The sequence below is a fragment of the Lates calcarifer genome, linkage group LG15 (genome assembly GCF_001640805.2).
Source record: "Lates calcarifer isolate ASB-BC8 linkage group LG15, TLL_Latcal_v3, whole genome shotgun sequence".
NCBI lineage: Eukaryota > Metazoa > Chordata > Actinopteri > Centropomidae > Lates > Lates calcarifer.
Genome location: NC_066847.1, coordinates 162,036 through 186,136, shown reverse-complemented (window position 1 = coordinate 186,136; position 24,101 = coordinate 162,036). Strand labels below are relative to the sequence as shown.

Below are 24,101 nucleotides of genomic sequence, written 5' to 3'. Positions count from 1 at the left end.
GGAAATGATGACGAGTATTTTAAACTGTTTTCTGACTTTTTCTAGACAAAATGATCAATAACTAATAATCAATAATGAAAATAATAGTGCTTTTAAACATTAAATTCTCAGTAGAGACAGACTGAATCTGAATCTGATCAGTCCTGAGACCAGGACCAGGACCAGGACCAGAGCTGCTGAGGGTCGATAAATAAAGGATTTCTACTCCTGACAGTTGAAACAAGGTTTTTAATCCTCAGAGTCTTAGGTTTCACAGTGAGTTTCCTCAGAGACCAGGTCCAGGTCCAGGTCTGCCTGAGGCCAGTTTCAGTTCCTGTTAATGACAAACTGCAGTTTGAACATTATCATGACCTTCAGACCAGAGGGGGTGGAGTCTGCAGGTGAAATAGGAAACAGGTGTGTCAGACTCCCATCACGCACTCTGTCTGATCTGAGGGTCTGTGGTTGTGGTTCTGGTTCAGAGGCCGGGTGGTTCTGGGTGTCATCGTAGATCCCGGTTTTAAAAACAGACACAGTTTAAACTGAGTCTCTTGAAGAGGTCAAAGGTCACAGTGACTTCACTGTAAAATATTCAAACTCAGTTTACGTCTGTTCACTGACGTGTGGTTAATAATTAAAATGAACTCCTGCTGCGATCCTGTGTCCTGACACCAGGGGGCAGCAGAGCTCCACCTGTGCTTCATTTAGAGACTCCATTACCCAGAGTTCCACAGGCAGGGGGAGGAGGCAGGGCTTTACCTGCCCACACCTGCAGAGACTTGAGAGGCTGAAGAGTGAAGGAAGAAAAACTGACGGAAACACAGAGGAAAATGTCTAGAGCTCCAGAATCAGCCTGAGTCCTCAAAACTGAACCCATCTGATCCGGACTCAACTCATCCAGGTCCAGTCTGAGTCCACCTGGATCCACCTGAGACCAGACCAAGATTTCTCAACTTTTGGCAGAAGCAGGAAGTGAAGGCAGCAGCAGACATGGTGAGTCCACCCAGTTTTACTCTGAGCCTCCAAACTAAGAACTGATCAGCACTGACAGGACTCTAAGACCTGGTCCTGGACCTGGGTCTGGGTCTGGACCTGGTCCTGGGTCTGGTCCTGGTTTACTGTGAAACTCTTGAGCTTCAGTTTGTTCAGGATCAGATCCCAGATCAGATTCTCTGCTGCTGTTTGTTTAAACTAAAAGAAACAAAACAAAAACAAAGAAACAGATCAAATAATGTTTCAGTTAGAAATGAACTGATGAGCCAGAAAATGAAGAATAGAAAATAGAAAATAAAAAATATATAAATACATTAAATAAAAAAACAAATTCTGAATAAAATAGAATACAACAGGGGTTAATAAATAAATCACAGTTGAATGTTTTTCTAAACTCACCAGTTCAGACATTTCTTGCCCGTTACCATGGAAACAGTCGGTGACAGTTTGACCTTTGGGTATTCAACCTGTGGCCCAGGGACCCTCAGGAGGCCTCCAGGACTGAGTATAGGAGCCTGAGAGAGTCACACTTCAGTTTGTTTTAATTTGACTCAATGGACGAATCAGAAGAGAAATTTTATTTATTTATGTTTATGTTTATATCAGTGTCAGTGTCTGAGTCTGAGTCCAGGTCGAGTCTCTTTGTGGGGCCAAACTACAACTCTTTACTCCAGGGCCCCTGAACAGGTCGACCTGGCCTCGTGCAGTTCTTCCTGTGTTTTCATTGATTGATTGATTGATTAGTTGTTGTCATGGCGTCGTCACATCAGAGGAGCTGAGACACAAACATGAATCCATAATCTATCACAACAGCTGCTGTTCTGTTCTGTGATTTGATCAGTTAATAGATTTATTGATCAGTTATTGATCACATCTGCAGCTTTAAATGGTCTCTGACCCTCAAACAGCCTTTTAAACCTTCCAGCTGTGAAGCTGTCGGACCCCACAAGTAGAGTAAAACACACACACACACACACACACACACCACACACACACACACACACACACACCCTCCCTCTGTAGCATGCAGCGTCCTGCAGCGCGGCGTGTCGAGGCGAACGTGTCGGGACGTCTCAGCTCAACAAGATCCCACAGGAAAGAGGAATGCTGGGAATTCGGGGGGGTCACACATACACACACACACACACACTCAGGCTCAGTGATCTCCAGCTGTTTCTTCATCCTGTTGAACAAACTGACTCTAACTCTCCTCCTGTCCTCTGTCCTGAAGATGAAGATGATGAAGATTGATCAAACTTTATTAGCACAGCTCCTTAGTTACAGGTTGTTGCAGTTCAAAGTGTTTCACAGTCGACTAATGAGTCAACAGAATAAATAAAGAGCTGAACATTAAAAACAGTAAAATAGAATAAAACTCTAAAAGCATCAGATGAGATCCGCCATGTGTTCCACAGCAGGAAATTTACACAGATATATAAAGATATAAACAAGATGATGTATAATGAAATATAATAAACACAATGAAGAATATAAACAGGCCTTTAGTAACAGACTGTATTTGAACACTGACTTTGCAGAGTAGTGACCCTGAGTGAAATAATGCTGCACAGTGAGTGAGAGATAATAAACTAATAATAATAATAAAGCAGAGTCAAACTGTCTGACATGTTGATTAAGATCAGTAAAAGTAACTCACAGCTCCACCGACAGACGGAGCTAAAAGCTGCTTTAGTCCTGAGTGAGGAGTTTAGGTTCAGACGTGTTAAACATGTGAGGGGAGCAGGCCGGTGTCAGACCATGAAGGTCTTTAAACCAGAAACAGAATCTAAAACTGACTCAGAAAGCAACAGATTGTTGTGAAATGTCAAAGATCACTCTGAGATTTCCTGTTTGTCGGCTCGAGGTTTGACCAACAGAGACACAGACTCAGACTCATGATGAAGATGAAGATGAAGGACCTGGGTCGTTGACGTAAACCTAGTCGGTGTCAGAGTCTCAGAGCTGGTCCTGGTTGGAGCTGCTGGTTTTCACAGGACATTTATTATTTAGTTCCTGTTGTTGGTTTAATGTTTGACCGATGTTTGAACTGTTTCACACGTTCACATCAGCTTCATTTTACATTCATCAGACAATTTGTTCATTAATTAATTCAATCATCAGCTTAAACAGAAACATCAGATGACGTCTTCAGAGACACTCAGGTGAAAAAACTCACCTGAGCAGCCAGAAGAAAAATCTATTTATTTATATAAGATTCATAAACATCCTGACTTTTCTCTATATAAAAACAATTTCAGCTTTACACACCTGTCCAGATGTTAGACCAGGTCTGACTCTGTCCCCCTCCCTCCCCCCTCAGGGCAGTAAGGAGCGTTACCATTGGCAGGCTCAGAATGTGAAGGTGAGCGGGGTGGATGACATGGTGCTGCTGTCCAAGATCAACGAGGACGCCATCACAGACAACCTGAAGAAAAGATACATGGACGACTACATCTTTGTATCCTCACCCTGTCACTCATCATCATCACTCATTCATCATTCATCATCATCAGCTGAATCAGTTTCTGGCTCAGTGACATGAAAAGTCTGAGCTGCAGATCAGAGTCAGAAACATCAGGAAGATAAACCTGGTGCTTCTGGTGCTGGTTTGGTTCTGGTTCTGGTTTTGTTCCTTTACCTGGTTCTGTATCAGACCTACATCGGTCCAGTCCTGATCTCAGTGAATCCGTTCAAACAGCTTCCATATTTCACAGACAGAGAGGTGGAGCTGTACCAGGGAGCGGTACGACAACAACACTCACACTGGAACACAACAACAACACAACAACAACATCAACACAACACAAACAACATTCAACACAACAACAACATTAACACAACAACAACAACATCAACACAACACCAATACAACATCAACATCAACACAACAACAACATCAACACAACAACAACAACACAACAACAACATCAACACAACAACAACACAACAACAACATCAACACCAATACAACAACAACATAACAACAACACAACACAACAACAACATCAACACAACACCAATACATCAACATCAACATCAACACAACAACAACAACAACACAACAACAACACAACAACATCAACACAACAACAACATCAACACAACAACAACAACAACAACACAACAACAACAACACCAACAACAACATCAACACAACAACAACACAACAACAACAACATCAACATCAACACAACAACAACACAACAACACAACAACAACACAACAACAACAACAACAACACAACATCAACACAACACCAATACAACATCAACACAACAACAACAACACAACAACAACAACAACAACATCAACATCAAAATCAACACAACATCCAACAACAACAACATCAACATCTCACTGCCCCCCTCCCCACAGGCCCAGTATGAGAACCCCCCTCACATCTACGCTCTGGCTGACAACATGTACAGGAACATGATGATTGACAGCGAGAACCAGTGTGTCATCATCAGGTGGGTGGAGCTTTAAGACTGTTTACCTGTGACATCATCAGCTGACACAACAAATAAACAATAAATAAACAACAAAGAAGTTTCTGCAGCAAGTCATCTAAAGATTTTCAGAAAATAGAATTCAGTCAAATCACAGATAAAGACTCAGTGAGGCCTTAAAGATGCTAAAATCTTTGCTGTGTGAATCTTTGCTGTTTGAATCTTAGTGGTGAGAGCGGAGCTGGAAAAACAGTTGCAGCCAAATACATCATGAGCTACGTGTCCAAGGTGTCAGGAGGAGGAGACAAAGTACAGGTCAGTACACAGATAACTGCACAGACTACTGCACAGAATACTGCAAAGAGTACTGCTCTTATGAAAAAGTCTGAATCTGAATCTGAGAAAAACTTGGATCTGTGTACCACCATGCAGTACTACGTGTAGTACCACAGATATTAGTACTGTCACCATGGTAACTGCTGTAGATGTGTGTTTGTGCAGCATGTTAAAGACATCATCCTTCAGTCCAACCCTCTGCTCGAGGCGTTCGGTAACGCCAAGACTGTCCGCAACAACAACTCCAGCAGATTTGTGAGTTCAAATACACAAATACACAAATATATACGTTTAGATTTATAGATGAACAGACTTTATTCAGATGTGTCTCCTCCTCCTTCTCCTCTCCTCTCCTCCTCCTCCTCTTCCTCTCAGGGTAAATACTTTGAGATCCAGTTCAGTCGAGGAGGAGCTCCTGATGGAGGGAAAATATCCAACTTCCTGTTGGAGAAAAGTCGAGTTGTTTCACAAAATCCTGGAGAGAGAAACTTCCACATCTACTACCAGGTACTGCAACATGTACTACCAGGTACTGCAACATGTACTACCAGGTACTGCAACATGTACTGCAACATGTACCTGGGTTTATTACTGAACAGGTCGACTGAAGACATTTCTGGTTGGTTCAGTATCCCCCTCTCTATGACCTCTGACCTCTCTGTGACCTCTGTCCTCTGATCTCTGTCCTCAGCTGTTGGCGGGGGCAAGCGGGGAGCAGAGGGAGAACCTTGGGGTCACGACCCCTGACTACTACTACTACCTCAACCAATCAGGAACCTACACAGTGGAGGATGTCAACGACAAGAAGGAGTTCTCTGATACTATGGTCTGTACCTGTCTGTCTGCACCTGTCTGTATCTGTCTTTACCTGTCTGTCTGTATCTGTCTGTCTGTACCTGTCTTTACCTATCTGTCTGTACCTGTCTGTCTGACCCATACCTGTCTCTCAGGGAGCGATGTCAGTAGTGGGTCTGTCTGTGGAGGATCAGGATTCAGTTCTTCAGCTCGTCGCAGGAATTCTCCACCTGGGAAACATCAGCTTTAGAGAGGAGAACAACTACGCTGTGGTCGAAAGCCAGGACTGTAAGAGACTCAACTACACTTACACAGTCCTGTTTACACCCCCCACTTTGGACGTTTCTTTGATGTGTTTACCTGTCTGTGAGTTCCTGATGGTCCCTGAAGGTTCCTGATGGTTCCTGATGGTTCTCGTTGGTTCCTGGTGGTCCCTGATGGCTCCTGATGGTTCTCTATGGTTCCCGATGGTCCCTGATGCTGACATTGTCTCCCTCTGTCTCCTTAGTCCTGGCCTTCCCGGCCTTCCTGTTGGGGATCCCTCAGGACGGTCTCTGCAGTAAATTGACCAGCAGGATCATGGACAGTAAGTGGGGCGGGAAGACCGAGTCCATCTCCGTCACCCTGAACACGGAGCAGGCCTGTTTCTCCAGAGATGCCCTGTCCAAAGCTTTGTACGCCCGACTCTTTGACTTCCTCGTCGATGTCAGTTCTCCTCAACACACAGCTCACGTCTCATTTTAGAATCTGAGATTTACTCTTCAGTTTATTCCGTGACTCATTGTGTTTCTGTGTTTCAGTGTATTAATAAAGCCATGCAGAAGGACCAGGAGGAGTTCAACATCGGCGTCCTCGACATCTACGGCTTCGAGATCTTCCAGGTACAAACACGTTTGTTGTCAAAGTCAATTAAACCCCTTAGTCTAAACCTAGTCCTGACCCCTGCCCTAAGTCTTAATCTGCAGTTACTGAGACTGAACAACAGTGTCCTGACTGCTGAGCACTGCTCTCCAGGTGTATTGTGCCAAATCCTCATAAAGATAGAACTACAGGAACACACACTTGACCATAAAACTGATCTCTACAAGTTCCTGCTCTGTTCCCTTTAGGGTTAATGAATGGTATTTGGGGAAATGTAGGAAATCACCATAGGTTTAAATTCTCTGTGTGAGTGCTGACCTCTGCTGGTGAGAACAGGTACTGACCCTCAGTGATCAGGTGGAGTCAGAAGATTTCCTAAAACAGACTCCTTAAGAGACACAAGACTCTCCTGGATACTGTGACTACTGTCAGTTTGATTAATGTATTGATCGATTGATTGATTGACTGTGTATCTGATCATTTGTTGAGAGACTTCTGTTTCTTTCTTTCAGCAAAACGGCTTTGAACAGTTCTGCATTAATTTCGTCAACGAAAAGCTGCAGCAGATTTTTATTGAACTCACACTAAAGGCAGAACAGGTGACATGACATCATCACACCATCACATGACATCATCGAGTTTCATCGTCAGTTCTCTCCTATGATCAGAAATAAAACAGAAGCTGATGCTGTGTTTGTGTCTCTGCAGGAAGAATATGTTCAGGAGGGAATCAAATGGACGCCCATCGAGTATTTTAACAATAAGGTGGTCTGTGACCTCATCGAGTCCAAACTGGTGAGTCAGCCAATCAGAGAGCAGGACTCAGATTTGACACTGTCTGTATATAGTCATTCATCCCTCTGTCTGTATCCCTCTGATAATCTCCCAGAATCCACCTGGGATCATGAGTATCCTGGATGATGTTTGTGCTACAATGCACGCTAAAGGTGAGGGAGCAGATCAAACTCTGCTGCAGAAACTCCAGGGACAGATCGGATCTCACGAACACTTCAGCAGCTGGAACAGAGGATTCATCGTCCACCACTACGCCGGGAAGGTACTGAGTACACCTGTACACCTGCTCACCTGCCTGTCACAGACATTCAGTAACTGTCTACCTGTCTGTCTACCTGCCCAGGTGTCGTATGATGTCAGCGGTTTCTGTGAGAGGAACAGAGATGTGTTGTTTAACGACATCATTGAGCTGATGCAGGGCAGCGAATTGTAAGTTCAGAACCATCGTAGAGAAAACAGTTCTGCTTTGAGATGGTTCAGGTTCAGACCTGGTTTTAAGGTTCAGGTTGGAACCAGGTCTATGTTTGGATCAGGAATTAAGAGAATGCAGTATGTCCTCACAATTACAGTAAGAGTAACGTATGCATGTATTTTGTCAGTCCGTTCATCAGAGCGCTGTTCCCTGAGAACCTGGAGGCGGAGAAGAGAGGGCGTCCGTCCACCGCCAGCAGTAAGATCAAGGTGAGAGAGAGACACCTGCTGTTTCAGGACTGACAGGTGGATCGGTTCAGACTCAGGTTGGGTTCAGATGGCTGGTTCCATTTTGGTTCAGGTTCTAGTTCCAAATCTGGGTAACCTGAGACTGGATCCAATATGGAACCAACAACCCAAGTCAGAAACACAGGCTAAGCTGCAGACGTTAGAAAAGCTTCAAGTTTAGTTTTGACGACTTTGGCTTCTTGATCAGCTAAAGATTTCTCTGGAACAGTGTACTTTGGTTTTTGAGCAGACTGAAACCCTCCAGGTTCATAGTCTCCAATACTGCTGTAAGGTGCAACAGGTAACAGGTAACACCCCCCCCCCCCCAGAAACAAGCAAACAGTCTGGTCCAGACCCTGATGAAGTGCACCCCCCACTACATCCGCTGCATCAAACCCAACGAGACCAAAAAGCCTCGGGACTGGGAGGAGAACCGGGTTCGACATCAAGTGGAGTATCTGGGCCTCCGAGAGAATATTAGAGTCCGCCGGGCCGGATACGCCTACAGACGAGTCTTCAACAAGTTCCTGCAGAGGTCAGAGGTCAAACGTGGTAACACCCTGTGCACTGCGCTGCTGCTTCAAACACACTGATCGTAACAATAATGTGCTGCAGGTACGCCATCTTGACCAAGGAGACCTGGCCTCGGTGGAGGGGTGAGGAGCGTCAGGGAGTCCTGCACCTCCTCAACTCTGTACATATGGACCAGGACCAGTTCCAGCTCGGCAAGACCAAAGTCTTCATCAAAGCTCCAGAGTCGGTATGAAACGCTCACACACAGGAAGAGTTTTATACTCTTGTAAAGTCCTGAACCAGAACCTCAGAACTCTCCTGGATTAGACTGTAGGGTTCTGGTCCTCAGGTTGACATGTTTCAGTGCTACCTCCTCTGTCTCTGTCTTTATATTTGTTGTTTTCCTCTCTGCAGCTCTTCTTGCTAGAGGAGATGAGGGAGAGGAAGTACAACGGTTATGCTCGGGTCATCCAGAAGGCGTGGCGCAAACACATTGCTGTCCGCAAGTACGTCAAGATGAGGGAGGAAGGTAAGAATGTCTTTCATACGTGGATAAACCTCATTTGGCAGGTGATTGGACATTGTTTTCCTCTTTACTAAGTGATGAGTGGTTTCTTCCAGCATCGGACGTCCTGCTGAACAAGAAGGAGCGCCGCAGAAACAGCATCAACAGGAACTTTGTGGGTGACTACATTGGGACAGACAACCATCCAGAAATCAGACAGTTCGTTGGCCGCAGAGAGAGGATCGACTTCGCTGATGTAGTGTTGAAATATGACCGAAGATTCAGGGTAAAAACTCAGGGAGAGACCATAGACCACGTTTCACAAGAGTTCTTCTGGTTTTCAGATTCTGACTGAACTCTCTCTGGTTCTGTCTGTCTGTTCTTGTCTCGCAGTCGGTGAAACGAGACCTTATCCTGACCTCAAAGTTCATGTACCTGATTGGTCGAGAGAAGGTGAAACAGGGTCCAGATAAAGGTCAGATCCAGGAGGTTCTCAAGAGGAAGATCGAGCTCAGCAAGATCCAGTCTGTTTCCCTGAGGTACACGACCAGAACCAGAACTAAGACTAGAAGAGGAACTGGGGCCAGAATTCCAACTATGGTCTGCTCCAGGAAATTAGAGGATTAGAAGCAGCACCATTACTAGAACCAACATTAGAACCACCAATAGGGCTAGAAACAGGGAAGGAATTATCACCACAGATCTGTAACTATAACCAGAGTCAGAACTAAAATTAGAACTTGAGCCAGGACTGGGACTAGAACTAGAATCTAGGATCAGAACCAGCAAGAGAAGCAGTATAAGTACTCAAACCTGGATCAGAACTAAAACTGGAACCAGGATTAGAAGTAGACCTGAAACTAGGAGCAGGACTACAACTAGAACTAGAAACAGGATCAGAAGTAAAATTAGAACTGGGGACGGAATCCGAACAAGACTTGTGCTAGAATTTGGACCAGACTTTGAGCTTTAACCAGCGGCACAGCTACAACTGGAATTACCACAGTTTCATCCTGTTTCTCTGTCTGTCTCACCTATCTGTCTCACCTGTCAGCACTCTGCAGGACGACTTCTTCATCATCCATGAGGAGGAGTACGACAGCGTTCTTCAGAGCATCTTTAAAACAGAGTTCCTCAGTCTGCTGGTCAAACGTTATCAGGACAAAACTCAGAAGAAGCTGCCGCTCAAATTCAACAACCTGTCAGTGCTAAGACACTTTTTTTGTTTAACTGAAATACAAAAACTATGTACATATCATTTTTACACCAGAGCCTCCATGTTTGCACATTTGTCTGTTGTTGACAAAATCAGTTGTCTGATGGTTTTCTGATCTTCTGTCTCTATCTCCAGTCTGGAGTATAAGGTGAAGAAGGGTGGATGGGGTCCATTCAGTTCCTCAGGATCCAGACAGATCCAGTTCCAGGTGGGTCAGGGAGATGAGGCAGTCCTGAAGCCCAGTGGGAAGGTCCTCCAGGTCTCCATTGGACCAGGTCTCCCCAAGAATTCACGTAAGTTCTGACCTGATTCACTCAACGTCACAACTTCCTGTGTTCCCCTCATCACTTCCTGTTTGTTTGATTCGTAGGACCAACGAGGAAGGACAACCGCAAGAGTCGCTACATGGGCAACCAGGCTCCTCCCAGCAACAACTACAGCTCAGGTACCATTTAAGAAAGCCGTCAGGTGTCAGGACGTCACCTGCTGTTTTGAACGTTGGTCTGAGATGATTTTTCATTTCCTCAGCTCCTCGCTCCAGAGGGGGTGGAGCTCCCAGAGGTGGTTCCACCTCCTCCAGAGGCTCCCTGCTGAGGCAGCAGTCCAGCATGGAGCAGCCCAGTCTGCCTCGCATCCAGAACCAGCGTCGCACTGACAACCGCACTCCACAACACCAAGACATGGGCTTCATGGACGTTCCTGAGCAGGGCGCTGCAGGGTGAGAGAGCTGCAGGGAGCAACCCAATAGAAGCAGTACCTACCCACTGTCCCCATAACACTGTGTACAGTCAGGTTAAATGTGACTTTCAGCTTGATCAGACATCACATCAGTGTCACTAACTCAGGTGTACTCTGATCTGGAGTCAGTGCCTTGCTCAAACCACATCAGCAGCAAACCCAGCTGACCTGGGACTGGAACCAGCAGCTCTCCAGTTCCATCAAACCTCATGATTCCATGTTAGCTGTGTCCCGTTTTCTGGTTTGCTAATACACAGTACTATAACTCCTGTGTGTTGCCTGCAGAATGCAGCGGCGCCGGTCAAAGGAGGTGAAGCCTCTTCCTGGAGCAGGTCGACCCAAACCGGCTCCCAAACCAAAGCCTCGGTCTCCTCAGTGCAGAGCTCTGTACGCCTACGATGCCCAGGACACCGACGAGCTGAGCTTCAACGCTGATGATGTCATCGAGATACTCACTGAAGGTACTGCTGTTTGTACTACAATTACTGCTGCTGATACTCTCTGGTTCTCATATGTACGTACAGTTAGACTTGGCCTCAGTTTCTGGTTCTTGTTCTCATACGTAGAGTCATACTCTGTGTCTGGTCCTCATAAGTACCCACAGACCTGGTCCTCAGCCTTGGTCTCTGTTTGTGCCGTCAGATCCCTCTGGTTGGTGGTTCGGCCGGTTGCGGGGCAGAGAGGGAATGTTTCCAGGAAACTACGTGGAGAAGATCTAGACCTTGTGTCTAAGGGCCAGAGGTCATTGACCTGCTGCTGCAGCTGTGGTCAAAGGTCACCAGAGCTCTCAACACACCATCTGACAGGAAACAGCTGATTACTGAGTATGATGGTTTTATTCATAAAAAAAAATGTCGCAGCTGTTAGTCTGCAAGTGAATGCATCACCCCAGAGGTCAGAGGTCAGGTGTTCCTAACTGCTGCAAAAGTAGTTCAAATTTGACATCAGTGTTACCATGGAAACCACGACAATACTCAGTTTAGTCTGACCAGCACCCCCTACAGGCTGCAGTGTTCATTACAGGCACCACACTGTGTTCACAGAACAACATATTTACTTCAGCAAGTATCTGCTGGCTTTATAAAAGGTGTTTAAGTCTGCAGTGTTGAAGAGAGAAACAGAAACTAAACCTTAAAATATTAAAATATCAAAATATTTTATTCATGTAAAAACTGAACGTCACTGCTGAAAATATTAAAGATGAAAATCTGCAGGTTTTAACCTTTTGATTGAAAAATAAAATTAAATCTATAAATGATGAAAACTATTTTGATATTTCTGACAATTTCCTGTATCTATCAGCCTGATTTACTGTTTATTTTTGCAGAGAACAAACAGCTGAGTGTTTTATAAGATTTCTGTTGTTTTATAGACATCTGTAAGAACTGAACATGAATATTGTTTTAGCTCAGAGGATCAACCATGTGACCTTGCAACAGCCAATAAACTGACATTTCAGTATCAACCTGTCTGACTACCTGAGAGACTCAAACAAGGTGAGAAAAGACCAAAGAGAAACATTTAAAGATGATCCAGAGTTTATCAGTTTATCTGTGAGGTCAGAAAAATGATCCCATGTCAGTTTTAATAACCAGACGTTTTAATCTGTCATAAAAATAACATTTAATCTGATTTAAAATGAGCAGCAGCTGCACGAAGAAGGAACTACATTACCTAGAGTTCTATTCCTCCAGAGGTCTGTGGTGCCTTCAAATGCTGATGAAAATCTGGCAGTTTGAGCCTGTGGTCTAATTTATACATCAGAAAACCTCTGTGTTTTTACAAAGTAAACGTTTGTCACTGTGAAGAAAAGTTGTAATTTTAGGGACAAATATTTTTTCCTGGTTATAACTTTATGATTTTTAAAGTACATATCGTAGACATTTGTGACTTCATTTTAAATTATTTTTAACTTTGTAATATTTCTTAATATCATTCGTTTCTAATACATTTATATTTACATTAGACTCCTTTTCTCACGAAATTACTACTCAATTCTAAAATTACTTTTTTCTTTCTCAAAACATGACAACAGTATCATTAGATTACAGCTTTATTTTTAACGTATTAAATCATTTTAAACTTTTAAATTACAATCTTCTCTCAGTGCAGTTTTCCTCATTAAACTGACACTTTATTATCGAAATTTTACAGCTAATTTATTTTAAATGTTTAAATTTCACTGTTTTACTCATAACATTATAACTTTGTTTTTAAAATCTCAGCCCGCTTCTCTTTCTCTTCACAATGACTTCTTTTCTCTTTGTTTATCACCATTCAGCGGTGAACACTCTTTTTAGCTGTTTCTGGATCAGTTTGTTTCAGGTGCAGCGAACTCTCGTATGTCCGAGGTTTAGACATGTTCCTGAAGGCGCCATGACCTTTTACCCGCCTCACAACCGACAGTCATGCGGTCAGATTAACGTTAAGGTGTGTGAGTAACAGCCTGCTGCCCGGTGAACCGGCTGGCACCGTTTACCGGATCCGTTAACCGGTTAAAGGAGCAGCTAGCAGGTTAGCTAGCGGTTAGAGTGACAGTGTTAGCCGCTAACAGCTAACTGCTAACAGCTAACAGGAGATGGAGGAGTTTCTGTCGAGCTGCCGCCGAGCCGTGCAGGTAACACACACACATACACACTCACACACACACACACACACACACACACACACAGACCGACCGAGTGTGTGTGTGTGTGTGTGTGTGTGTGTGTTTGTTTGTCCTGGGTCATCAGACTGTGTTAGCTTGTTAGCTCGTTAGCTCAAACAGTTAAATTTAACTCGTGCTGTTAGACTGTACGACTTCCGGTCATTACACCTTTCACAATAAACTTCCGGTCATCGCATCAAAACAACGACACGTTTAAAAAACAAAAACTTCAGAATAAACAGAGGAAATAAACAAATAAATGGTGGTCTGTTCAAAGAAATAATAAAACATTTAATAAACTTTCGTAGAGCTCATTCGTAGAAACAGGGATTTATAGAGACTGTTTTCTGTCAGTAACTGAATAATCATAATAAACAGAATTAATTAATTAACCAGACTGAGATGCTCTGAATTTAGTTTTGATGGCGTTTAGTGGGAATATTGAAGGTGTTGTTGTGATCAGACTGAAACTCTCCTGACGATCAGCTGATCAGGGTGTAGATGTTAGACTGATTAAGACATGATGCGTGATCATTTTCAGTTCTGGTCATCAGGAACAGGTTTAATATTGATCATAATAACTGGACCTGATAGATTATATTGATCATTGGTTGATTAGTTACAGTTTGAGTGATATGTTTCTCTGTAATCAACAGCAGAATTTATCACAGATCAATTCAGTGTTAACTTGTTCAACAGACTTGTTTTATTTTGAAAGAGTGATTTCATCAGTTAAATTTACTCGTTATTTTTACGTCTGTTTTCCTCCAGTTTCTGATTCTGTTTCTGAGTCCTGGTTTTATTTTTATCACAGTGTTTAAAAACAGAATCTAAACTCTGAGTGGTGCGTCCTGATCTTCCCTCCCCAGGTGAACTCAGACCAGCCTGGACCACAGTTCCATGTTGTCATGGGGAACGAGGCCTGTGATGTGGACTCCATGGTCTCTGCTCTGGCCTTCGCCTACTTCCTGTCTAAGGTGAGATGAGGATCAGTCAGTGATTGAGTGTTTCAGCTCACCTGGTCTCACGTGTGTCCTCCAGGTTATGTGGCGTCCTCTCTCTCTCTCTCTCTCTCTCTCAGACTGTGCACAGTGAGATGCTCGCTCTCCCTCTGTTGAACATCCATCAGTCAGACCTGCTGCTGCGCTCAGACAACCTGTTCCTGCTGCGACAGACCGGTTTGTCTCCAGACCTGCTCCTGTTCAGGGACCAGCTGGACCTGAGAGCCCTGCACAGAGCCGGCCGCCTGCAGCTGACACTGGTCGACCACAACGTCCTGCCCAGGTACCAACACCTGACAGGTAGACGCTAACACTAACACCTGACAGGTGACCACTAACACCTAGCTGCAGACTCCTCAGGTAGATGAACTCACCTGTCTCATCAGCCTGTATCTCTCTCCTGCAGTTCAGACAGTGACCTGGAGGGGGCAGTGGTGGAGGTGATCGACCATCACCTGTTGGAGAGAGAGCCCTCCCCCTCCTGTCCTGTTACTGTGGAGACGGTGGGATCCTGTGCTACCTTGGTGACGGAGCGCATCGTCCAGAAAGCTCCACAGATCCTGGACCAGCAGCTCGCTCAGCTGCTCTACGGTAAACAGCTGCTGTAATAGATTACTGATCGATTACTGATCAGTTTGTGTGTAACTCTGTGTGTGTGTGTGCAGCGGCGGTGGTGTTGGACTGTGTGAACATGGCTCCTGCTGCAGGGAAAGTGACACCCAAAGACAGTCAGTACGCCGCCATGTTGGAGACGCGTTTCCCCGCTCTGCCACCGAGGGGCGCTCTGTTCCAGGCGCTGCAGAACGCCAAGTTTGATGTCTCAGGTGAGTTTCTGACTCACCTGAGTTTCTGACTCACCTGTATCTGAGCACAGGGTTAGGCTGCACAGGTAGGACAGAGCAGAACACCACTGACACCGGTGTACATCTGTAGTATTTATTACAGTATTTATGTGTACTCTAACACTGTTTTAAAGTTTTATTGCAGTACTCAGGCCTGAACACTGAACAGATGCAGTATTTGTAGTATTTATCGCAGTATTCGTCCTCAGGTCTGAACACTCAACAGATGCTGTTGAAGGACATGAAAGCTGTTTCAGGAAGTCTGAACGTCGCTGTCTCTGTTCTCTACATCACACTGGAGGTCAGTCACTACACACTGTACTGCATACTGTACTACACAGTACTACATCTACCTGTGAGTTCAGTCCTGACCAATCAGCATTGAGCTGTGACCTCAGCTGCAGTGACGTCGGTCTGACAGCAGGTGTAGACAGAGAGCTGCAGGACTCAGGCAGAGTCTCCTCTCTCTCAGGTTGAAAGGCATTCTGGGTAATGTAGGAGGTCACTGACTGCTGTGTGTGTGGTGTGTGTGTGTCAGGAGTTCCTGCAGAGGGCGGAGCTGGAGGCGGAGCTCTCAGGTTTCTGTCAGAAGTTTGGATTTGATTTGCTGCTGCTGATGACCATCTCCTTCACTGAGAGCAAAGAGCCAATCAGAGAGCTCGCTGTGTTCAGCCACAGCGCCACCTGCAGGGAGCAGGTACACACTGATACTACACTGATACTACACACTGATACTACACTGATACTACACACTGATACTACACACAGACCTGATGATCCTCTGTAGTTTCTCCTCAGTGATGTTGTTTTAGTTGCCTTGACAACGACAGGTAACCAGGTGTCCTCCCTCCTCAGGTGAGCCAGTACCTGGAACAGGCCCGTAACCCCGCCCTCAACCTCTGTCCAATCAGCAGCCCCCATCCTCACATCATAGCCTATCAGCAAGGTAAACACACCTGGACGGACTGAGAGACAGGTTTCTGTGGTAACAGTCTGTGACACCTGCTGACGGGTATTTCCATAGCAACAGTCTGTGGTCACGTCTGACAGTCTCTGATCGTCGTCTCATCTTCTTGTCATTTAGGAAACACGTTGGCGTCTCGTAAGAAGCTCCTCCCCATCATTAAGGATTTCCTGAAGGAGCAGGACGGAGACGGTTGCCAGGGAGATGCGGAGGAGGAGGAGTCTCAGGTCCCTCCCACCCCCATGAACAGTCTGGTGGAGGGCTGTCCTCTGGACGACGGTCTGCCGCACATCAGCGCTCAGGACCTGGAGGAGAAGGTCAGCAAGATGGCCGCCAGAGGAGGGAACTGACCTCTGACCTCTGAGCCGCGTGTCAGGGGATGAAGGTGGAACACAGAGACACAGAACAGTCATGAGTTTATTGTCTATGTTACGGATTCAGATCTGAACCTGGACGACGGCAGCGAGGATCCGTCTGAGGTTTGTGTTTGTGTTTGTGTTTAAACATCAACAGGAGATGGAGAGAGTTAAAGCTGTGACACGTTTAAAGACACAGCGGAAAACTGAGCTTTAATAATCAGATGATACACTTTCACTGTTTGAACACTAGATGGCAGTGTGAACCACAGACAGGAAATAAACAGATCAATCAGATTAATACTCTGATCAGATCGAGCTCCTGATGAGACGTAATCAATCAGACAACTGATAGAAAATTAATGGGAAACTTCAATAATAAAAATTGACCTGACAGTAGAGACAGTACTTAATTTCCCTGAGGGAGTCATCCCAAGGGATCAATAAAGTCTGTCTAAGTCTAAGTAGAGGCAGAAGAATCGTGTTGGAGACAGAAACAGAGTGAATCTGACCTTTGACCTGCAGCAGGTAAACCTCTCTCTCTCTCTGTGCTGAAATAAAATCTGTTTTTACAAGCTCACTCTGATGTTGTCACATTGAAGGTGGAATAAAGTTTATTCACGTGTTCATTTTAAGGTGGTTTGTCTTTAATTTAAGGGGAAGGTTAATCTGTACCTGTACCTGTCTCTACACTTGTCTGTCTCTGTCTCTGTCTGCTGTGACGGTCTCATGTCATCGTGTCAGAATCTCTGAATCTGTTTTGCCTCTGATGAAACTCAACACTTCCTGTGGATGTTTCACAATAAGACCTCTAACGAAGACTTTTATTGTGAAACAGAAGGAGGAAATGATGAGTTTGCAGCAACAGGAAATTTCAAAATAAAGTGCTGCATGTGAAAACAGCAGTTAGTTTCAGCGTGTTAATGGAATCATGTTAAAGTGTCTGAGCTTCAGGCTGAGAGCTGCTCTGTGTTCATTCACCTGTTCATTCACCTGGTCATTCACCTGTTCTTTAATCATTAATCTGATCATTGAATCCTGGATCAGAGTCAACAGAATCACAGGAGAGGTCAGAGGTCGGAGGTCAGAGGTCATCAGTGGAGACTCACTGAGGTGTGTGAGTAATTAAAGGAGTAGTTCACTGATTTAAAGGTTTTAATGACTCAGGTTTATTTCTGATATTCACTCAGATTCAGTCGAATCTTTAAAGTAGAAATATTAAATAAAAACGTTTTTATTTTAACTAATGAAGAAGAAATACTAAAAAAACATTTAATTAGAAATACGATGAAAAATTTGAGTTTTCTTTTTCTCTCTCCTCCTCCTGTATTAAACCATAAGCACCTCCTCCTCCTGCAGAAGGTGGGCAGTAGGACCCTGAGGACTCCTATCACTTCCTCATGCTTTAAAAGCTGTCATCTGATTGGCTGCTGTTAATGAAGTCAGAGGGAAGCTGATCTGCTGCCTCACCTGTCTGCAGAGAGCAGGTGAGCATCGACCAATCAGACGGCGGCTATGCTGTGAAATCTGGCTGAACCTGCCTGGACAGAGAGAGAGAGAGAGGGCGAGCGAGCCCCATAGAGTCAGAGTGAGAACTCCCAGAGAGAGAGAGAGAGAGAGGAAGCTGTGACATCGACACACACACACACACACACACACACACGGCGTCCACAGGTCATACATGTTGGTCAGAACACGCTGTGACATCAGCGTGACATCATGAGCGGGCACACGGACAGGTATGTTAACATTTAAAACCAAAACCCTGTGTGTGTGTGTGTGTGTGTGTGTGTGTGTGTGGTGTGTGTGACAGAGAGAGAGAGAGAGAGAGAGAGTCTGTGTGTGTGTGTGTGTGTGTTTCCTGTTCTTGTAGAAAGAGGAAGTTTTGTGTGAACTCATGTTTCTGATGCCGGCATTCGTTCTTCCAGACGGTCAGTGAAGGCTTTCGCTGTGGTGCATTCACTGTCACCTCAGTGTTTTGTTTTAGCAGGAAGTGATGTCAGCACACTTCCTGTCTGCTCAGTGTCTCTCAGTCCTGGTCCAGGTCCTGGTTTTTGTCAGGTCTTCATAGATCAGGTTTCAGTCTTTGTCAGACATGAAGTCATCATCAGTTTTACCCACAATGCACCTAAGCCTCTGTGTGTATGTTATACTAGCAGGTGTAAAGGTGTCATGTAGCTGCAGACATTCACTCATACCTGGAGACACCTGGAGACACACTGAAGAGTCCCCCTAGACCCTCTTCAAGCACCTCTGTAACAAACCCTGGACCCCCAAGAGTCCTGGAACATCCATAAGCACTCCTGGAATCTGTTTTCAAAACCCTGAGCCTCAGAGCATCTCTGGAACGTCTTCAAGACCCTTAAAGACCTGATGACCCCCGACCTTGGAACCCTCCCACTTGAACCTTTTCAAGCACCTGGAAATTCCTGAAGAACCTTTGAAAACGTCTCAGTTTTACCTGGAATCTCCTGAAGAATACCTGGAACCTTTTCAAGCCCTCCTGGACTCTCTGAAGAATCCTGGAACTTCTGTAAGCATTTCAAGAGGAGACCCTGAACCTCCTCTCTGGAACCCTGGAACCTGCTCCAGACGCCTCACCTGAACAGGTAGGAACACCTGTCTGACCTCAGACAGTGTTTTTACTCACTGGATGTGTCAGTTCTGGTTTATCCCAGTCGGACCCTGAAGGCAGCACGTTGGAAACATGACACCCCCCCCTCCACCTGATCTCCTCTACCTGTGACCTCGGCACACACACACACACAGGTACACAGGTGTGGTTACCTGAGTGGGTGTGTCAGATAAAGTCTCTGCTCTACTGACAACAAACACAGGAACAATGCAGCCCCACCCCCCCACCCTCACCTGCTCAGGTGTGTCTCCTGTCAGAATCAGAGCAGTCAGGCAGGTTCGTTCAGTCTGAGCGGACCTCACTGGACTGACTACATACCTGCTGACACCTGACAGGTGAGACACACCTGAGTCTGAGGGAGAGAGAGAGAGAGAGAAACACAAGGCTGTAAAGGTGGACTGGTGAGTAGATGGGTTTTCATGTTAACGTCCCCGACAACCTCTGTAGTCTCATTTACAACAGTGACGACAGAAACAGATCCGAGACCAGCTTCAGGTCCTGATCTGGATCTTCAGTCTGACCTCACAGGCTGTTCAACCAATCAGAGAGCACAGAGTCCTGACATTTCATCTCAGGTTTAATGAGTTCTGTTTGTCCTGACGGTCCCTGAACTCACCGTCCTGTCCTTGCTGATGTCGTCTCTTGTCCCCACAGGGCTCCTGTAGGAGCCTCGGACCCCAACATCCAGGACATGGAGCTGAGGGAGGAGTGGCAGGACGACGGCTTCCCCAGGTCTGTGACCTCTGACCTCTGACCTTTAACCTCACACTGAACCTCTGACGATGCGTTCACATGCATCTGAAAACTGAAGTCTGTTTCCTCCTCTGATCTCCAGATCTGCTCCTTATCAATCAGTCCAGCTGTTATTGATCACAGTCGTCATGACAACAGAAACAGATCAGTCGTGATGTTTGTCAGACTGAATGTTTCTGATCAGTGACTGATCATCGATTAGTTTCTGAGGATCAATAAAGCTGATTGTTGATTGTTGTTTCTAGATTGAACAGCTGAGATTTAAACCAACAGCCTGTGTTTGTTCTTATCTCAGTTTCTGCTTCAGAAGCTGAGTTTCTGTTTGTTTACACAGCGACACCTGGTGGTCAGAGACGCTCACTGCAGCTGACAATTTTTAATGTCTTTGTGTCGTGTGTGTGTCCAGACCTCTCCCAGAGGATTGTGGGAGTCCAGAGGAGGCAGAGAGTCCGTCAGCAGGTGAGCAGGGACCAGGTGAGTCAGGTGACTTTTCCTGTTTGATCTGTTGCTGATCACACTAAAGTGCTTTTCTATAAAAGAATAAGAAATAGAAGTTTCAGTTGTTTTTCATGTTTATTGTCTCTGTCCTTTCCCTCCGTAGCCCCACCAACCAGCCTCGCCCTCTCAGGTACGGTCGGGGGCGGGGCTAAGAAGCGCCTAGTGGCCCCGTCTCTCAGCCTCACTCTGAGCCGCAGAGACTCTCACGACCCGAGCAACGACGGCTTCTCTGCCGCCGCTCTGTCGGCGACGCCGGACGACACGCCGTCACTGGACATCAACCTGGAGGCTCTGGAGACGCCGTCGGACAGCGAGACGGGAACGCTGCCGGACAGCAGCCACGAGCTGGAGTGGGACGGTGAGTCGGCTGACCTCCGACCTCACCTGATCTGACCCCCGATTCTCTCTGACCTCTGACCTCTTTGTTACAGACGACCTCCCCCGGATGGGGAGGGGCGGGGCGGTGGGCGTGGCCAGGAGCCCGGTGGAGCCAACAGAGGGGCTGATGGGTCTGGACCAGGTGGACAGTAAGGGACGCCGCTGGAGGAGGTTCTGCATCTCCGGACATGAGTACCACGTCAACATGAGCGTCCTGGAGCCATACCTGCAGGTCCTGTCCCACGGAGGTCAGAGGTCACCCCCCCACCTCCACCCCCACCCCCCACCCCTGACTGAGTTCTAACTGTGACTCCTCTCTGTGTGTGGTTGGTTGTCAGGTTACTATGGAGATGGGATGAATGCCATCATCCTGTTCACTTCCTGTTACCTGCCGGAGAACACGGTGGAGGACTATGATTACGTCATGGACAACCTGTTCAGGTGAGTCTGATGTTGCTGAACTGATCACAGGTGAACGTGGTTCTGGTCTGATGTGGACCGAAGTGGAGGACTCGGATCATTTACCTGTCCAGGTGTGTATCACCCTGTGTGTTGTGTACCTGCAGGTACATCGTGGGGACGTTGGACCTGATGGTCTCAGAGAACTACCTGCTGGTCTACCTGTGTGCCATGGCTCCCAGAAACAAGCTGCCCGCCATCAAATGGCTGCACCAGTGCTACACCTCCATCGACAGGAGGTACGACGGTTTCACTCACCGGGGCGCTGGGGTGTGGAGTCTGTCCCTTTAAATCTTGTTTCCATGACGACACAGGTGTGGTTTGTTCTCTCCAGGTTGAAGAAGGACCTGAAGGGGCTGCTGGTCGTCCATCCTGCCTGGTACATCAGAGCCCTGATCACCGTGGTCAAACCCTTCATCAGGTCTGTAGCGCACACACCTGTTCACCTGGGTTACCATAACAACAGAGAGCCTGAGTCCTGACCTGAGGTCTGAAATGTCTGACTGTGTCTGTGGACATTGAACGCAACACTGAACAGAACCACAGAACATCAGGATCTAGTTCCTGGTTCCTGACGATGTGTGTTGTGATCAGGACGTCAGATTTCTCACTCAGTTACTGTCGACCTGGGCAGCTGTGTCTCAGGTAACCTTGACCTCTGACCTCCGACCTCTGACGTTCTGTTCACAGTGACAAGTTCAGCAGGAAGATCCGGTTTGTTCAGAGTCTGCAGCAGCTTTCTGAGCTCATCCCCACAGACAGACTACAGATCCCAGACGCCATACGCCAGTAAGACTTTACTGTCACTCTACTGTCAGGTTCTACTGTAACTCTACTGTAACTCTACAGTCAGGTTCTACTGATGGTTCTTCTAGATGCTTCTACTGTCTCTAATGCTCCTTCTCATCTCTCTGTGTTGAATCACTGCAGGTTCGATGAGAAGCTGAACAGATGACGATCACAGACTGGATGGATCCTAAAGGTCAAAGGTCATGCTCCTGTACAGAATCACAGACTCTGGGTTTATTTATGGTCTTTGAGTCGGGGGTAAGTTAAAGGTTCAGACGTCAGGACTCTGTGGATCAGATCAGAGACATTTCCTCTTTAAATCCTGGGTTTGGTTTCAATCTTCAGATCAATGAACAAAGACTTTCAGCTGCTGCACCTGAAATAAAAACACCTGTAATTCAACATCTGTTCTCATCAACAAACACCGAGGAGATGCTGTGGACGCAGGAAAACACAGACACAGGAAGTGAACACACCTCCAACTCCTCCTCCTCTGATCATTTACTCTCATTTAACTGTTGGGAATCTGTTTCTAAAACCTTTACCAGCTCTGAGATAAAACTGAAGTGAATATTTATGTTTTTATGTTTTTCCTTGTGGAATGTGATGTTTTTTATGTTGTACACAAGAGATTTAAAAAATCATCTTTCAGGTCAAAAACATGTCGGTATGATCCTTTAAAAACTCAACTCAGCCTCAAACTGTAAAATATAAACTTAGAATCTGATGTAAACATAAACTGTTTAAACTTCACGTCAATAAACTCATCAAACACAGAGAGAAGAACAGTTCAGCTTCGCCAGGTTTCTGGTTCTGAACTCACTGCAGTTCCTCCTCTGTCCAGCAGGGGGCAGTCTGACCCCACAGCTGGGTCTCAGACTGAGGTCCTGGGACCTGCAGGGGTCCAGGCTCCCAGGACCCTGCAGGTTTCATGCGTTTGAATCAGTTCATCTGAATCTAAAACAGTTTTCATCAGAAACGTTGAGTTTGTTGAGTCTGTGTTTCAGACTCAAGGTCCTCTTACTGGTTTGTTCCAGAGCTTTCATCTGTTTCCTCAGTAAACAAAGAACCGTCTCCATCACATGATGAAGACTCTGTGATGTGTTTGAGAGCAGCAGAAAGCCTGGTAAGTGAACACTGAGTTAAGGTTGTTTTGTCAAATTAGCATGGTAGCTTAGATGCTAGCTGGGCTAAAGTAATCAGTTAGACTTAGCAGCCGTGTGCTACATGTTTTACAGTTTGTTGGTTTAAAATGTGAAATAATAATTTAGAAATAAACTATTTATGAAAATCAGCAGAAAAAACAAACACTGAGGTCTTTAATGACAGCAACAGGTTCAGAGAAATCTGATGTTAGCTAGAGAGCTAACACATGTTAGGTTAGCATACTTCTGTTAGTATCCACTTATCAGCATACTGTTAGCATAGTGCTGTCAGTACAATGCTGTTAGTATACTCTTGTTAGCATACTGTTTTTAGAATACTTTTATCAGCATACAGTTAGCATAGTGTTGTTAGCATGTCTTGGCTAACAGTGTCTTAAATTCACTCTGTTGTTGCCTCCTTCATCCATCACTCAGTCATCTGACAGTTTATTCATCATGTATTCCCAGAGAAACATCACAGAGGCAGCCTGACACAACTGAAAAGGTGAGCTGCATCCACAACACCTGCAGGCTTTTAGCCAATCAGACGCGTGACCTGTTCTGCAGCTTCTCAGTGTGAACGTTCATCAGCAGAGATGTTCAGATAATTTCAAACACAAACTACTCCTGTTCACTTCTTGTTGTATGAGCTGTTGTTGTTGTTGTTGTTGTTGTTGTTGTTGTTACTGTATGAGCTGTTGTTGTTGTAACAGTAGACTCGGTTCTATTCTGTCTCTGATGACTCCACTGTTCAG

General features: G+C 45.7%; 3 protein-coding genes across 12 annotated transcripts; all 3 read left to right on the top strand.

Moving 5' to 3' along the window:
• Nucleotides 1-257: 257 nt before the first annotated feature.
• On the top strand, nt 258-12,344 carry myo1eb (myosin IEb). Its single transcript, XM_018678774.2, has 27 exons — nt 258-972; nt 3,293-3,430; nt 3,626-3,715; nt 4,348-4,442; nt 4,649-4,736; nt 4,923-5,012; nt 5,133-5,264; nt 5,449-5,583; nt 5,708-5,840; nt 6,061-6,257; nt 6,353-6,433; nt 6,926-7,012; nt 7,122-7,208; nt 7,303-7,470; nt 7,552-7,637; nt 7,808-7,889; nt 8,237-8,442; nt 8,523-8,667; nt 8,835-8,949; nt 9,042-9,211; nt 9,319-9,464; nt 9,980-10,126; nt 10,277-10,434; nt 10,512-10,586; nt 10,670-10,859; nt 11,165-11,340; nt 11,522-12,344. Exons 1-27 carry the CDS (start codon nt 970-972, stop codon nt 11,596-11,598), a joined length of 3,297 nt encoding a protein of 1,098 aa, XP_018534290.1. The 5' UTR covers nt 258-969; the 3' UTR covers nt 11,599-12,344.
• Nucleotides 12,345-13,240: 896 nt separating this feature from the next.
• prune (prune exopolyphosphatase) lies at nt 13,241-17,324 on the top strand. 3 transcript variants are annotated; one of them, XM_051076314.1, is made up of 9 exons: nt 13,241-13,309; nt 14,396-14,503; nt 14,608-14,810; nt 14,934-15,118; nt 15,193-15,351; nt 15,579-15,670; nt 15,908-16,066; nt 16,225-16,315; nt 16,454-17,324. In XM_051076314.1, the coding sequence occupies exons 1-9, from the start codon at nt 13,256-13,258 to the stop codon at nt 16,681-16,683; spliced, it is 1,281 nt and encodes a 426-aa protein (XP_050932271.1). In that variant the 5' UTR covers nt 13,241-13,255; the 3' UTR covers nt 16,684-17,324. The 3 variants fall into 3 exon arrangements, with proteins under 3 accessions (XP_050932271.1, XP_018534291.1, XP_018534292.1); XM_018678775.2 differs by having other exon boundaries at nt 13,248-13,496; XM_018678776.2 differs by lacking the exon at nt 13,241-13,309 and adding an exon at nt 13,479-13,496 and having other exon boundaries at nt 14,568-14,810.
• Nucleotides 17,325-17,479: 155 nt separating this feature from the next.
• Nucleotides 17,480-22,989, top strand: bnipl (BCL2 interacting protein like). 8 transcript variants are annotated; one of them, XM_051076320.1, is made up of 11 exons: nt 17,480-17,802; nt 18,031-18,176; nt 19,979-20,056; nt 20,484-20,560; nt 20,679-20,933; nt 21,007-21,201; nt 21,292-21,394; nt 21,520-21,651; nt 21,747-21,833; nt 22,103-22,201; nt 22,343-22,989. In XM_051076320.1, exons 3-11 carry the CDS (start codon nt 20,016-20,018, stop codon nt 22,365-22,367), a joined length of 1,014 nt encoding a protein of 337 aa, XP_050932277.1. In that variant the 5' UTR covers nt 17,480-17,802; nt 18,031-18,176; nt 19,979-20,015; the 3' UTR covers nt 22,368-22,989. The 8 variants fall into 8 exon arrangements, 7 of the variants coding, with proteins under 7 accessions (XP_050932277.1, XP_050932276.1, XP_050932274.1 ...); XR_007814700.1 differs by lacking the exons at nt 17,480-17,802; nt 18,031-18,176 and adding an exon at nt 18,183-18,428 and having other exon boundaries at nt 22,343-22,459; nt 22,547-22,989; XM_051076319.1 differs by lacking the exons at nt 17,480-17,802; nt 18,031-18,176 and adding exons at nt 18,183-18,428; nt 18,846-19,298.
• Nucleotides 22,990-24,101: the final 1,112 nt, after the last annotated feature.

Bases quoted from the DNA above. Each gene is read 5' to 3' on its own strand.
- myo1eb (XM_018678774.2), top strand. The intron at 7,209-7,302 runs GTGAGTCAGCCA...ATAATCTCCCAG, and splicing joins ACCTCATCGAGTCCAAACTG to AATCCACCTGGGATCATGAG. The intron at 7,638-7,807 runs GTAAGTTCAGAA...GTATTTTGTCAG, and splicing joins CTGATGCAGGGCAGCGAATT to TCCGTTCATCAGAGCGCTGT.
- prune (XM_051076314.1), top strand. From the start codon at position 13,256: ATGACCTTTTACCCGCCTCACAACCGACAGTCATGCGGTCAGATTAAC. The intron at 15,119-15,192 runs GTAAACAGCTGC...GTGTGTGTGCAG, and splicing joins GCTCGCTCAGCTGCTCTACG to CGGCGGTGGTGTTGGACTGT. The intron at 15,671-15,907 runs GTCAGTCACTAC...TGTGTGTGTCAG, and splicing joins TTCTCTACATCACACTGGAG to GAGTTCCTGCAGAGGGCGGA.
- bnipl (XM_051076316.1), top strand. From the start codon at position 18,409: ATGAGCGGGCACACGGACAG. The intron at 20,561-20,678 runs GTGACTTTTCCT...TTCCCTCCGTAG, and splicing joins GCAGGGACCAGGTGAGTCAG to CCCCACCAACCAGCCTCGCC. The intron at 21,834-22,102 runs GTCTGTAGCGCA...TTCTGTTCACAG, and splicing joins GTGGTCAAACCCTTCATCAG to TGACAAGTTCAGCAGGAAGA.